Source organism: Tetrao urogallus, assembly GCF_951394365.1.
Source record: "Tetrao urogallus genome assembly, chromosome: 2".
In the NCBI taxonomy this organism is placed as follows: Eukaryota; Metazoa; Chordata; class Aves; order Galliformes; family Phasianidae; genus Tetrao; species Tetrao urogallus.
The window spans coordinates 38,237,385-38,252,755 of NC_136814.1; the positions used below are offsets into that span (position 1 = coordinate 38,237,385).

Here is a 15,371-nt window from a genome sequence, read left to right on the forward strand (position 1 = left end):
TCAGTGGACCTTGCTTGGGAGCTGCAAGGGGCTTTTTTTTTTTTTTTTTTTTTTTTGTCTCACTATGTTGTTTGATTTCTCACATGTTCACATGTTCTTAGACCTCCATAGTAGTGATGTTTACAGAGGAACAACTGCAGCAAATGTTTACAGTTCAGTAGTCTTGGACGTTGATTTATAATGAATACTTTAAAGAAAGGTACATTAACCTCAGAAGTCAACAATTATTGTGTGACTTAACCATAAGAGGACACTTTTCCTCCCAGATGTACAGTTTGCCTTATTTCCTTGAATGTTGTTTGAGAAATGTTGTGTTCTGACTATGTCGCTGCCAATTGCCCTCTCTCAGAGTTCAATTTTTCTGAATGTTTCCAGCCACCAGCTTGAAAGCCCAGCCATGAGTTCTGCAGTTCATTTCTATCTTTTTAGTTTCTTCTTAACTGCTTCTATTTTTCTGCTGATTTTTGCATTTGCCTCTCTGACTGCTTCTATTTCTGTGCTGTTTTTATAAACTGATCAGAAAGAAGCACTGTATTGCAGTTGCAAGATTTTACAGTACAGGTTATTACTCAGTTGTATCTATGTTAATCATTTTGATGACTGTGACTCTTTTAAGAGGTCTTTACTGGATTGGTCTCAGGGCTTTTCCAGACTTTTATTGAGTGTTAAGTTAGTTTATAACTCAGCAAAGTAGTGCAAATTTCAGTGTGTAGATTAAACTAGAATGGACATTCATTAGTGCCCAGGACTTACAAGTCAAAACAAACAGAATCAATGAAGAAACAACTTTTAGTTTGAATTTTTGGTGCATTGTCTTCAAATCAGAATAGCTTGCCTATTCCCTCTTCCCAGGGCATGTTGAATTTACTAAGATTTTCTGATGACTTCAAAAGGATTTAGATCCTTGAGTGCTCAGCCGAGTTTGGCAGTAGGGGATCCCATGGGTATGGTATTCCTATTGACAGCAGCAGTCCTCTCCACCTGGCAGTGATGCAAAAGCTGAAAACATTAGAGATTGCTGCTGGTTTTCCTTTGTGAGTCTTCCCTTACAACTGGAATATTTCCCTAGCAAAGATGATTTTTGGGAAAAAAAAAAAAAAAAAAAAAGAAATGTTCCTTTATCAAAACAGTGAGTATGGGCTATTCTCTGGGAGGTTGCGCCCCAACCTCCCAGAGTGTGTGCCTGATGATGTGTGCCGATGATGTCTTTGGCATTGCAGGAGAGAACAGAGAAACCAGAACTTTTGAATAACTTCATCTGTACTTCAGTCTTAGCTGTTCACAAATCTCTGAAGTTGTGTGCCACTCATTAGACTTGTTCAGCTGATTGTCTTCTTGAGACCATTCCCTCTTTACTCCCTGCTCTAGGCCTGTATGGTATACATCTTCACATTGCACACCACTGCCACTGAGCTTGTACGTGCAACGCTGGACTACTATGAGAGTCTTAATTCCCTTCAGCACAGGGCTTTGAGGTGCTGCTTCAGGTAAAGCCTCAGGCCCGAGAAGCCCTGATAGAAATCATGTCCCCCTCTTATTTTGAGCTGTCATCTTCCCCTTAGCTGGTGGCCTTGTGAGCCTCCTTGGCCGCTTGCTGTAGCACAGATATATGCACGTTCTTGCCAAACTAGGCCTTACTCTATTGCTTGACATCACAATTGGAGTCTTAGCTATCAGGGAAAATACAGGTGAGGAAAAACAGGCCTTTAGCTGAATAAAACTGGTATTAAAATCAGTGTTTTCAAAGTTGTCAAGATTTTTAAACTCAGGGGAGACTACAGAAAATTCAAAGCTGTATTTCTGTGGTTTGGCGGTATTTCTTTAACTGGTAACATCTCCTCTTCTCAAATTTTGCCTATGGCAGTCAATAAAACAAATTGAGGCTAATTGAATAGGAGCCATATGTGTGATAATTAATTGGGAGAGCATTCTGATTCAATGCTCTGTAGTTCCCTGCAGAGTTAAAGATGCATTCACAACTCCAGTTCATTGAATCATTTTAAGAGGACAGAATAAAGACAGAAGGGAGGCATCAGAGAAAGAATCCATGCTGAGACCAGGCAGGAACACAAGCAGAGATCAAAACCACAAGTGGGATAAATGAAAAGGGAAAGGGATGGGCGAAGAGGCAAAATGCATGCAGTGGAAAATCTGAGAAGATGTTTATGAGCAGGAATTCAGACCTGTAGACGAGAAGAAATCATGAGCACAATAGAAGAGGATTTCCGAAGATGTTTAGAAAGGAAGACAACAGCAAGGAGGAAGAGAAAGATGAGAATAGACTCATAAATTAGAGTTAGGAAGCAGGTAATATTTTAAGTGCTTAAATGGATGTGCAGTGAGTCTAAACTTTTATCAGCTGTTCTTCTAATGCTTGGCTTCCAAATCATATAAATGTAGTGCAATCAAATAAACTTGTGAAATTTCTGTCGTGTTGAGTGTTGGGAACCAGTCCAAGTGCATTTCCTGCGAGTTCTGAGCAAGTGTTCATCCCATCCACTTTTATAATATAGATCACTTCCTGTTTTAGATTTAACTGAATCAGACATTTAGGAGTAGGCTGAGGTTAGGAGTGGTAAACTCAGATCTTTCATTCAAGAGGATGCTTGCTTGTCCAACTTTTGTCAAGATTTAAAGACAGGTGGAAAGTTGACATTGCAGAGAGGATGTTCATTTGAACAGAAATGATGTGCAAATTATAAACTGATAGCAGCAGGGAGTAATTCATGCTACAGCTTGCTCAAGTCCCAGTTGTGTCTTGATATGCTAGGGAATATACTGGACCCAAATTGCCTTAATTCTCAGAAGAGCAAAATATAAAATTTCTCTTGCTTCTTTCTGAGATTATACAAAATACAGAATTATATCACCATTATCGCTGAGAATCACCCCAGAAGCTCTGTGCTAATTGGTGGTAGATAAATACTGGATAGAGAAATACTTTTTATCTTTCAACTAGCAATTTTTGCTCTCAAAATACCATGTAGTCTCCATGTGCTGGGAGGCTTTTTTCAATCTGAAGAGTACTATAGGGACTGACATAATGACTGCTGTAAATTATATCAGCCTTTTCAACAGTTCTTGCAATAAGAATAATTATTAAAAAAAAAAAAAAAACTTAAAATTTATCCCTGCTGGATTTTGTGCAATTGTAGAGTAGTGGTAAAATTTTTGTTATTTTTCAGTGTCATTAATACTTCTCTCCCAGTTTGATGGCACTGAAACAACTTGATTAGCTTCTGTTTTGTCTTCCTGAACCTTTTGCTGAGAAATCTGTAAATATGGAGAACCTCTTAATGATCTAAACTAGTATTTCTAATGCAGGCTTTCTTTTTAAGACATCACTTCCTAGTGTTTGTTTTATTCTTTCTCATACATCCTCTCGGTCTCCATCTCCTACTTTTATTTGTAAGTAGTCACCTCAAGTCTAGAAGTGACAGGTAAAATATAAAAATATGCTGTTATAATACTGTGCACTGAAAAAGATTAACAGCACTTTATCAGCATGAAGAATTTTAAGAATGAATTTTGAAACACTTTGCTGTCCTTTCCTCCTTTCATGTTGCTGAAGCAATTTGCATCTCTCTGTGTGGAGTAAGGGAAATAAACATCTTGGCATGCTTGCTGGAGCAGCTTCCAACGCTTTGGTATATATTTTTTAGCTGTCTGATCTTTCTCTCTCTCTTTTTCTGCTAAAAACTTCCCCAGGACTTTTCTCATTGCCTCCTTTTTACTCTCCAGCCTCTTACAGTTTGTAAAGTTTTTATCTCTTCACCCTCATGGGCCCATTTTGCTGCCTTTTCTGGAAGCACCAGAGTCAGTCCTACAGGTCTTTGGGCCCAGAGATGGGCACCATCCGTATGATGTCTGTATGACTCATAACAGGGAAACCAGAAGAATATCTCTTACCTGTAATGCTTCAGATGCAGGTTTTTGTGTATGTAATTATCACATTTGCTTTTAAATTGGCAGTATGTCTGAGTTGTGCACATTAAGCATGGTTGGGATGCAAGATGCTGCACTAAGCACAGTTCTTCCAGGCATTGCAAGCATTCCATCAGTGACAAGAGCAAACACAGACATACTAAACGCTGATAGTAAAATCTTTCTATGTTTTAAAAGGATCCCTCATTAGCAACATCTTTAACAACTGAAAATTTTTTACACCTTACCCCTTCTAGTTTCCTAGAATGTGGTCAGAGCCACTGTTTATTATTTCTAGATGAAACACTGGAGAAGGGAGGGACAGAAGGAAAGAAGAAAGCATGAAGAATAAAAATCAGAATGAGAGATCAGGAAGGAGATATTGTTTCCATTTATAAAAGATCTTTCCTTATTAACATGGGTTAAACCTAGAGCATGTCTTCTATGCAACTGCCCAGAAAACCTGGGCATAGTTATGCACAAAGGGGCTGTGAGCCTTTGTTGTTGTAATCATGCTGAAATATTCTGCCTTTTAGATGAAATTGATTTAAAACTACTTGGACATCCTCACACTTCCAATTAGTACCATCATTTTTGCCTTTGGTGTCCTTCAGATATTCATGATGCTTGTTTATTCTGCTGTTTCCTCATTCACCCCCCTCCCTGCCTTGATAGCTTAGCCTACTACTACTACTGTGTTTTTAATGTTAAGCCTTCCATTTATAATGCAGCAGCATAAGACATTCAAATGAATAATTGTAGGGCTGCAGCACAGTAATGTTTCTTCCTGTTAGACTTGTCAGGTGTCATGGAAAGGTGGATTAAAATTACTTGAACACTGACAGAAGAAAACTTTGGATCTTCCTTAGAAAAGCATCTCTTGCATTCCCCCACAGGGGACTGCTTTCCTTTGTTTTGCTCTTTTATAAAACTAGAGATCCCTTACTTCACAGCGGGAAACCTGGAAATCTTGAATTTATATGTTGTGGCAAAATCCAGCTACTGCAAGGTGGATGGAACAGTTATTTTCATCTTTTGGAAATAAACACAGATAATTTTTCCCCTCAGTTTGCCCGATTCTCAGTATCCACCCCAGGCTACCTGAATTGAATCTTCCTCAGTCTATTTTCTGCCCTTCTAATGAATTTGGGAGAGTAAGGTGGGAGAATTCTTTCCAGGCTGAGAAACAAGATGATATTTTTGGATGGTGGATGCATAGGAAATAACTTGATCCTTCTGCAAAGTAAGCAAGTATTATAATGACACGAACAGTGCCACACAAACCAGTAAATTATCTGAGCATCTATATGAATGATAGACTAAAAGAGCATGAGTTAGATATTTCAGAACTAGGGAATACGTTGGTGTTAAAATAGCTGAAGAAGTTCAAAGACAATCATTTGCTCTTAGGGGCAAGTGCCTGAGGACCTGCTCAGTTTGCATGGAATAATGCAGTTCAAGAAGAAATCCAATTACTGAGCTAATTATCACCTTGTATGAGTGGTAACAATCAAATTTAAGGCAGGAAGCCACTGGAGAATGGCACAAATCTCCCACTTGTCCAAGAAGTTCACTTAGGAGGTCCTACTTGACAGCAAAAAGACCAGGAGTAAAGATGTAGCTAGTTGGAGTTTAAGGAGCAATGCTTTGGAGTTTAATGCTAAGCAAAATCCTGTTCCCTTCAAGAAGCTGCAAACATAGCTACAGCTACTAATAATTGTGGAACATTTTTAAAATCCTACGTGATTCCTTGAGTGAATTTCTTCAAGTAAACTGAACTTCAGGACGAAAGTAGTTCACTCTGCTTTATCAACTGTATGTATTATCCTCGGCGTTCATAAAAAATGAAAATTATCCTTCAAAATATCAGTATGAGTCTTTGAGTATAGCTGATAGTATCTGAAGAGTTGAATCCTTTCTCATCTCGTGTCCTGAGGCCTATCTGTTTAAGAAATTGTGCTTAGAATGAAGGAAGAAGCTGCAACACAGCCTGGTTTGGCTTTGCGAGAGCCCTTCTGCTTCCTGCCCTCATTCAGGCTGCTTCATCTGTCACGGAATCACCTGCAGCACTCACATTTCTCCTAAAAAAGAAAAAAAAAAAAGTGGGGGGGAGGAGGGGGAGTGGGTAGAAGGGAGGGAATGAAACAGTCAGAGTTGCATGCTGGATAAAGGGTTCTTTATATAGATTAGAATTTTCTGTATACTGCTTGATTTGTATGAGTCTGAATGAGCTTCAAAAACAGTAAAGGTTTACAGGTTGATAAAAATTCAGAGTAAAAAGTAGTATTGACTTGTACTTCATTCTGCCACACTGATTTCAGAGGGACTGAAAGCTAATAAGTAGCTTTCTCGTAATCTTAACACAAGCAATTTTGAAAACGGCAATGTTTTTCTGCTGAGAATGGAAAATTGTTTGAATTCTACAACCTAATCTTTATGCTTACTCTTGCATATGTTGCATTTGCAGGTGGATGTTTATCTGGGTGAAAGAATTCTGATAAGCTTTTTGAAGTAAAATCGTTCTTTATGTTCTGAATTGCTTAGGAACCCCCCTTTCCCCCCCCCCACCATGTTACCATTTTCTGTTACATAGGAAATGAAAACTGTCGTTCTTCTTGTAACTTGGCCAACTAGACGAAGGAAGATAAATAATGCATCAAATGAAATGTTAATGTATGTAGATGGTATCCTAATATTAATTACAAATAATTCTAATTACGACTCCTATCTTCCCTGACTGTATTTATTACAAAGTGAAGAACATGCTTTTAAAAGCAAAAATCAGTAGTTCAATGGGAGTAAAAGTACAGCAGTTCTTTACCCTTTTCTACAGCATGAAAGTGTGACTCTGCTAGTTTGCTGGTTAGTTTTCCGTTGGTTGGTTGGTTGGTTGTTATGTTTTGTTTTTTTTTTCCCATAGCAGAGTCAGCGGTAGAAGGTGGATAAAAAAAAATAATTCTAACATGGCATCCTTCCCTCAATTCAGCTTTGGCATGAATTTATAGCTTTAGCGTACAATCTTCCAGACCTTTAAATCACTTGTATATAGAAATGTAAGAAATTGTAAAGCACCGTTAGCAGAGTAATATTTTGGGCTAATAATGTAGGTTTCCTGTAGCATTCTTGTTAGCTGAGGCTTTCACTTGTACTCTGAAGGCTTGGGAGATGGGTACTGGGTAAATGCTTTGGACTTCTGGTGTTGAGTACCTCTAATCACCACAGCAGCCACTTCCTTCTGGTGGACACAGCTTGCCCACACAGATTTACTTGTTCTTTATCTTCAGACTTTACCATGTATTTTGTTATGGGTAAGAATAAAAGCTCCATCCACTATTCCTTACAGTCCTTTCCATTCTGTGACTATTTCTCCTATGGGATTTATATCCCTCTGGTACAGTAAAAACTTGGAGTAGGGGCTTTGTCATTCCCAAGAGAGACAGGATTTCTTTGTGTATGGACTGAGTGCCAGAGTTCACTCTGTTTTTTAAGAAATGACTACAGGGAATCTCTCATTCTGCCTAGGTAAATAAACTAAATAAACAAAGTGCGTTTGTTTTCCTTTCATGTTATACACCCACAGAAATGTTTTCAGATAAACAAAACCCATTATATTGAGTTATTGGCCTAAAGACTTAGAAGGGAAGAAAGTCTGGTTTAATATTTTTTCAGTGTTCAGTGTTTCGATGTGCTTCTGGAACAAGTATGTATACACACTTGGGATAAACTGATGACCAGGTTAGAGGTGTGTGTTGCATACTGATATGGAATGTAAAGAAATATTAAAAAGAAAAGAAAAACACTTCTTTGGTAGAATCTTGTTTAAAACAGAGTACGCTGCACAACTGGCTGTGTCTTTGTTTTCTAGCACTAAAAGGTCGGACCATTCCAACACAAGACTGGCAATTCAGATTGAAAAAGATGCAGGTATGGCTTGGGAACTTGGGTGATTTGTTTTGCTTCATTTGCAAAATGTGATGTGTTTACTCCATTAAGGCTTTAGCTGTTTGAGAGATTCAAAGGGATTAAATGTTATGGGAGCAAACCGGAGTGTTTTAAATGTAACAGAGCACCTATTTAAGTCATGTACCTTGATAAATAAATGCACTCTTGATTTACGTGAAGCTGATTAGGTAGCTGCTGGGATACAAATCACTTGATTAACAGCCTTTCTGTTTGCGTGGAGCACGTGGCAGACACTCTAGCTAGACTTGAAGGTCAGCCATGGTCAGGGAAGGGTTTTGGAAAAAAGCAGCAGATTAACGGTGCCCCTATCACTATGCAGTTTGTGCTGACAGGTATCTGCTATTCCCTGGAGAGAAGCCCTTCAGGATGAGGGGTAGAGGAAGGGAAAGGGAAGTGAGAGGGGCTAAAAGTGCAGGAGGAATCAGAAAAAAAATAAGCATGTAAGCCGATGGATTTCTCCTTCAGGTAACGGTCCATTAAGTGAGCTCTGATCCACAGCAATCCAAAACACCTTCCTGATTGGCACTGAGCAATTCCCGTGAGACTGGGAATAGGGCATTTTTTGACAATTTAGGAGGCATGAGGTGTGTATGATACCTGAGCTGATGCTCTCCAACGGCACAGGGTCCTTTCCAGCTGATATCTGGGTTTCATGCCAAATTCTGGTTCCAGTGAGAGAGATTAGGATCTCATAAGTGGTTTCTTCCTGTTTCGCATTCTGCAACTGCTTTTATTTTACCTCTGAGGTTTTGGAGGCTTGTATTGTGGTAGAAGTTTACCTTGTGATTATTGCTGTTTTCAGACCTCCCCACCCTCCCTTTTAGTGCTTATCCCTTAGCAGCATGAATAAATACACATCTTGAAGCAGAAATTGGAGTAATCCGGGATGTCTCTGAAGACAAAAGGAGTGTTAGCAAATCGAGGCATACATAATACTCTTTCTTATTTATCATTTCAAGGCAAAGTGTTAAGATGTTTCTCAAGGCCATTCTGTCTCCTGATAACAATAACCCTTATTATTAGCATATGTGCTGATTACACATGTTGACTGTGTTTTTAAAAGTGTAGCTCAAGTGAAGCATTCCTTTTGTGTGTGCTTCAAAAATTACGTTTGATAATTGTACTCTAGAAAATATCTAGTGGAGTATATCTGTACCTACATACACACTTGTGTGTCTGTACGTACTGTATATACCAATGGCCATGGTGATGAAATGCTGTGTAGTAACGTGCCCACTTTTCTTCCTGTATTGATGAGCAATTTGTAGGGGAAATTGCAGCCTGATGTCCTCTTATTTTTTCTCCAAAATATGGACTTACATAAATATTCATACGTACCTGTACGCATGTATTCATATATATTCTTGCATCTTAGAGGTCTTTTCCGACCTTAATGAACGGTTAATCCAGGCAGTGTGTAAATGGACAGCTGATGCTATTTGTAAAGTGAGTGGTAGCGATTCTTGTCTTGAATGAACTTTGTTTCATTTTTTTTCAATATACTGAACATGCCTTTACGTGTGCTCATCTTAATTACTCAAAGGATATGCCATAGACCAAGCCTTGAAAAACTCCTGGAGGACTACAGGAAGTAACTCCCAGCAAAACTAGTGGAAAATGTGACAAATTATTTAGCTAGTGAAAGTATCATAAATAATATTTAGATTTAAGCTTGTGCACTTAATCATGATTTCTAGTTTCTAAAATGAAGAACAGTAGATAGACTTCAACTTAGCATAGCAGAGTCTGTCAGTGGAGCTGAGAAATTCTTGATGTTGTAAAACACGAATAAGGTAATTCGGTTCAGCCTGATCTCTGTTATCACTAATTTGTTGTTGGATTTATGATATTGTTTGTATTAAGCAAAAGTTTCAGGCCTGATTCTCTAAGGGAAACTACTTAGCAGTTTTTTTTTAATTTTTTAATGCATTTCATGTAAACTATCACCAGGAAGATAGTTCTCTCCACCTAGCTGGAGGAAGAGGTCTGATGCAGGAGTGAAAAAGAGGATAGGATTTTATGCAGAATGGCTTAGTTTATTTATTTGTTTATTTTGTTTTGTTTTTTTTTTTTTACAAATATCTGCTGCTCTGGTTGCAGGAAATGATGACAATAATCTCAACTCAATTTTTTATGAGCATTTGACAAGATCGCTGCAGGAGTCGCTTTGTGGAGATTTGATTCTGGGCCGCTGGGGAAACTACAACACAGGAGACTGTTTTATTCTGGCATCAGATTATCTAAATGCATTTGTGCACTTGATTGAAATTGGGAATGGCCTGGTCACCTTTCAGCTCAGAGGCCTGGAATTTCGAGGTAAGGATTCCTGATGATTTAAATAACAGCAGAAACTGCCTGTGTTTCTTAACCTGTCACAAATCTATTTTTGATCTTATGATCTTAACATAGATTTTAACATCCCCTCCTGCCATTTTTTTAAATTGATATTTCTGCTTAAAAACTCTGTATTTCTTGTTATCATTATTTGAATTACAGATTTTCAAAACTTGAATGTTAAGAAATTTGTACTCGTGTTCTGCAGTATCACAAGACATTCAGAAACAAAATGTACTGAGTTTTTCTTTGGTTCACTGATCTTTCATGTTACGCTTAGGCAAGTATTCAAATTATTTTTCTCTCTCCATAATCACAAAAATTGAAGTTGCTATTAAAATTGTTCAACTTCCCCACAAACTGGCCTTTGAAACATTACCAAAAATCATAAGATGCCTCCCACAGTAAATATACCATGTCAAATCATGCAAAATGCTGGTGCTGAGATGGTTTCCATCACTGTGGAGTAGGAGAGAAGAAGCAAGTAAATCAAGCTTTCATATTTCTCTTATTTGGGATATGCTGAATTCGGCTGATGAATGTGTTCTTCTGTCATGACTCTCCTTTCTAGGGAAAGATATTTGCATCCCCTTCCTAGATGCTGTGATGTTTGTGGGGCTTGTTAGTATCACACTCCTATTTTCTTCATGAAGTGGGGAGAAAAAAGAAAGCAAATCCACCAGGTTTTTCAACAATTTTTAAATTCTCTTCACGCTGTGTGCCTTGGCTGTAGTTGTTGCTTGGGTTTGTAACCTTTCAAAGATGTGATGCTTGGAATGTGATGCAGACGCTGGAAGTTTTGAAATCCTGGAATAAACAGATTCTCAGGCTCAAGGGCTGAGCAGTATTGGACAACTTGTCGAGGGATGTGTAATCAAGGCAACTTTTCATCAAAGCTGCATATGAGAAAACAGGAGATGGACTGACTCTTTGAATGCAATTAGATGTGGGAGAGAAATAGGAAATTACACGTGGGCTCAGGTCTTGACTGCAACAGACTGCTGTTAAGCAGGTTGTGGTATGTATTTCATGCTCACTTTCCTTTCTGTATGCTGAGGAAGAAAATAACATTCTTCTATTTTAAGAAAAATTTTGTGGAAAAAGATTAAAAAAAAAACCTGAAACAATTTGGTGTTGTAGTAGCTGGTGAGATACCAGTTCAGTTCAGAGGCAAATTGTAAGAAAAAAGCAATTGGAAAGGAAGAGGGAATTTGTTTATCAGCCTTATAATCCCTTGTTGTTTGTAATGATGGTGATGTATGCATGTCTGTGGCTTTCTTCAACTTCAAAGACGTCGGTGCAAGAATTATCTTCTTTTGCACCCCAGAGGTATGCAGTGGTGCTCATCTGTTAGAGATAGGTACTGAAGTTAATGCCTTATAGCGGCCACAGGTGGAAAGGTTTTCTTTCGTGTAGATTTGGAATTTGCTTTTATTTCTTTCATGTCCAGGCAAGACAAATGCAGATCCAAGTTGCTCTTAAAGAACAGTTAAATGCTGTGGCAGTTCAAATCCCTCAGTTGTAATACTGCTGATTTCACAGGCTGATAAATCTCTGAGATAATTGTTGGTTTTGGTGTTTTTTGTTGTTGTTGTTTTTGTTCTTTAGGACAGTTTTAGTCAGTCTGTTATTTCTGGTCCCTCTTAGTTGCTCACAGTACAATTCTCTATGGAAACTTTGTGAAGCCAGAATATGTTTCATGTCTGGAGATCTGAAAATAAAAGTGACTTCCAGGTTGGATTTATGTATGTCTGAAAAGTGATGTATCTTACAAGTTGTTGACATTGTGTTCACTTTTTTGGAATTTTGAGTGAGCAGGACCATACATGTTTCCATTATCTTCCATCCTGATTTTACCAAACCATCTTTGCTTTTCTGTTAAAATAGTTCCTTGTAGGATTTGAAATGAAAGAAAGAAAGAAATTTTTCATGCTTAAGCTGTGAGAGTTTTTTTTTAATTTGCCACCTCCTGCTGGGTACCTCTCCATCAACACTACTCCAATGCCATTCAAGAAAAGTAAACCTTGCAAAGACCAATGAAAAATATGAGAGGATACTCAAACCACATTCTGGCTGGATAAAAAGATTGGGGGCCTAGAAGGCAGGCTTAAAGAGTTGGAAGTTGTGTAGTGAGTGAGTAGATGATAGTTTTTTTGCAAAGTGTCTGGGGAGGAAGATGATTTTGAGCTGGGTTGGTTCATTACCAGGTTGGAACTGTTTTGTATCTGAGTCTGAGAGCAAAGCTCAAAAATTATAGTGCTACCTGTGAAGACATCTTTTTATTTCTTAAAATTAATTTCTGCAAGCAAATGGGTCTGAAAATTGATGCTTCCATGCCAGTTGCCTAACACTGTCTCTGTTTGCAAGCAGTTCTAATACATCTGCTGTCTGCAGCAGCTCTGTAAATTCAGTCTGAAGTGAGCCATCACCTCCTCTAATGTGTCTTCTGGAGCCAGCTGAATTCCAGTCATAGCTGTCCCCCTCCCCATTCTCTCTTGTGGTCTTCAGGAGATCAGCAGCCTTTGAAGGAACACTCATCTGAGTGTTCAGAAGTCCCTATGAATGGGACCAACATAGCAGCAGCAAACCATGAACCAGGAAAGCACAAATTACTGAAGGAGGAAGAGCGGAGCAGGAAAAATGGGAATGAGAATCTCACCTAGATTGTGAGAGAAAATGTATGATTAGTTTGTGTCCTCATATGATACATACTGGATGATTTCTTCACCTTTTTTTTTTTCCTAATAGTTCACCTAATATTTTCTCTGACTACAGGAGATGTATTGGGAAGAAAAAGGAGGGTGTATATATTGGGTTACATTATTGGACCTAGAGGAGAAAAGCCTATGTGTAGCAAATAACAGAACATACCTGAGGAGAGAAGGGGACACGGGGATCCATGTAGAAGATACAGTCTGAGTAAAAGGAGCCAGAAGGGCTGACATGATGGCAAAGCTGCATAAGGGGACAGGTCAGGGGCTGTTTCAAGGGTTGCCCTCAGCTCTGTGAAAGCTCAGACAACAGAAAACCATCCTTTCAGCAGGATTGCTCCTGTTGGGGCAGGAAGTTAGGCAGGTCCCCTGGGTCCCCAGGGACCATCTCCTGCACCAGCTGGGCAGGTTCTTCCCATTGCAAGTCTTGCAAACGCTCCGTGGCGGTGATAGGGTACATACAACTCAATACAGTAGGATTTTTTTTCTATATGTAGTTAGAGTGCATTAAACTGCTGGAAGAACTTTGGAGCTTTCAAAGCTAAGAGGCAGTGCATGATAAGCACCAGGCTTTAAGTCCACATACAGCCATGTTTCTTTTGCTTTGTGCATCTCACATTCCTATTTTTAGTTGTTTGGTCATATGCTGAATTTCACATAGGACCCTGACTTCATTCATTCTAATGAATGGTTTCCAATTCGTTTTTCCCAAAGAGGATAAAAATGGGCAAGAACTCGGAGTCTGTAATTTTTGAGCTTTGGCTTCTTCACTTCTACTTCAATTTCAAACATGTAATCTTAATTGAGGGCCCTAAAAATCCAGTCTTCCATAAATAGGAAGTCTACATTTGCCTGGGAAATGAACGAATCATAACAAAGTTCTCTGTGACTGTTTTCTGAGTAAGCCAAAATGACTATTTACATCAAGGAGTCTGGATTTTCCTGCATTTGTCATTGTGGGTGAAAAGCTGTGTTGGCAGTGCTGCAGTGTCCAAAGAGGTCACATTGTCTTCTGAATTCATGCATACTGGGAGCAGGAAAAATTGCCTCCCCTATTTGTATCCAGCTTCATTAAGAGCTGGCATTGTAAAATGACCAATCCAGATTCCTTTCTATCCGTATGTAATCAAAACACATGTGTCTCAGCTGTTAAATGAAAGGCATCTTTGCAGTAAGGGTAAGAAGATACAGATTGAGTAAACTGAAATAAGAGTTGGCAAATCTGGGTTTCCCCTCAACCATCTTTAGTCCAGTTCAAATAACACACCTGGTATGAATTAGTTCTTCACTCTCTTTTCTGATGACAAAGAGGGGATGTGCCTCCACTGTGCCATTAATCCTGTGTATAAAGCAGAGATGCCCTTCTCCTCTATCAAAAATGGAGAAGGTACAGATGAGCTCAGGCTAGGTGAAAATTTGTAGATATTTGCACATTCCTATAAGTGAACCAAGCCCTTCAGTAACTTAGCTGTACTGTCTGTGCTAGACCACAGTGCTATGCTAAGAGCAACCTGCCAGAAGAAGTATGTAATGTATCATTTAATTTGAAAGGAAAAGACAGGGGAAAGCCTGCAATTGGGGAACAAGCAGAAGGAATGTCAAAATATCTACCACCTGCAAGTTCCCTGTAGAATGAGGAGTACTTAAAATATTTTCCTGTTTAGTCTATGCCTCAACAAAATGTCTTTTGGAGACCATCCAGTTAGGTGTTGCGCGAGCAGAAATTACTTCTGGATGGTAATGCTGATTTCTTGAGGAGCTGTTCTCTAGCTCGTTCCTAGTATTCTTCAATCATGTAATTAACTTCTAAATCTGTGCTGTGATTTTGTTGCTGAATGTTGCACGTGCAGTATTCACGCTTCACTTGGAACTTCATTAGATGAACCAAGGAAAGAAGCACAGAGCAAGCACGGCTGTAATTGTACATTGTTGCAAGCAGCTGTGACAGCAGGGTGGGATCGCCCGTGGGGCTTTCTCCGTGTTACCTAGTTTATTTCGCACGCAAAATGGTGTATGAATGCAGTCAGTTTAGGGTATGTGCTTTAGGCACAGTAATGATTTCTAAGAAATAAGGACAGTTACTCATTTTGGCAGCATGTATATATACTGTATAGCTTTATGACAGTAGCGAGTACATTATGTTTGATTTCTGTGTCTGAAAGCTCTGTAGCATTAGCAGGAGTCATTCTTTATTTAAAGACTGATTGCAATGTTCACTTTTTTACTTTTACAAATCACTTCACACTGTTGGGAAATAAAAATGCCTTGCTAAAAATGTCTTTGCTGAAATCATGCTTGAAGTACATTCATTGTATGCACAAAACCATCAAAAGATACTGAAAAAACATAGCAAGTTCAGGGAAGAGCAGCTGTTTTAGCACATCTCTTTCAAGAGAAGGTTAAAAGAACAGAATGCACATTGTTTGCAGGAAAGAACAA

The 15,371-nt window shown here is 38.8% G+C and overlaps 1 protein-coding gene across 1 annotated transcript in view; it reads left to right on the plus strand.

Moving 5' to 3' along the window:
* The window catches only part of PCNX2 (pecanex 2), a gene marked incomplete at its 3' end in the record, with an annotated part of 150,273 nt that overhangs the window by 104,555 nt on the left and 30,347 nt on the right, over window positions 1-15,371 (plus strand). Inside the window, exons 24-25 of the mRNA XM_079550866.1 lie at window positions 7,790-7,848; window positions 9,988-10,203. Coding sequence (XP_079406992.1) covers window positions 7,790-7,848; window positions 9,988-10,203 — 275 coding nt within the window. The remainder of the gene's footprint in view (window positions 1-7,789; window positions 7,849-9,987; window positions 10,204-15,371) is intronic.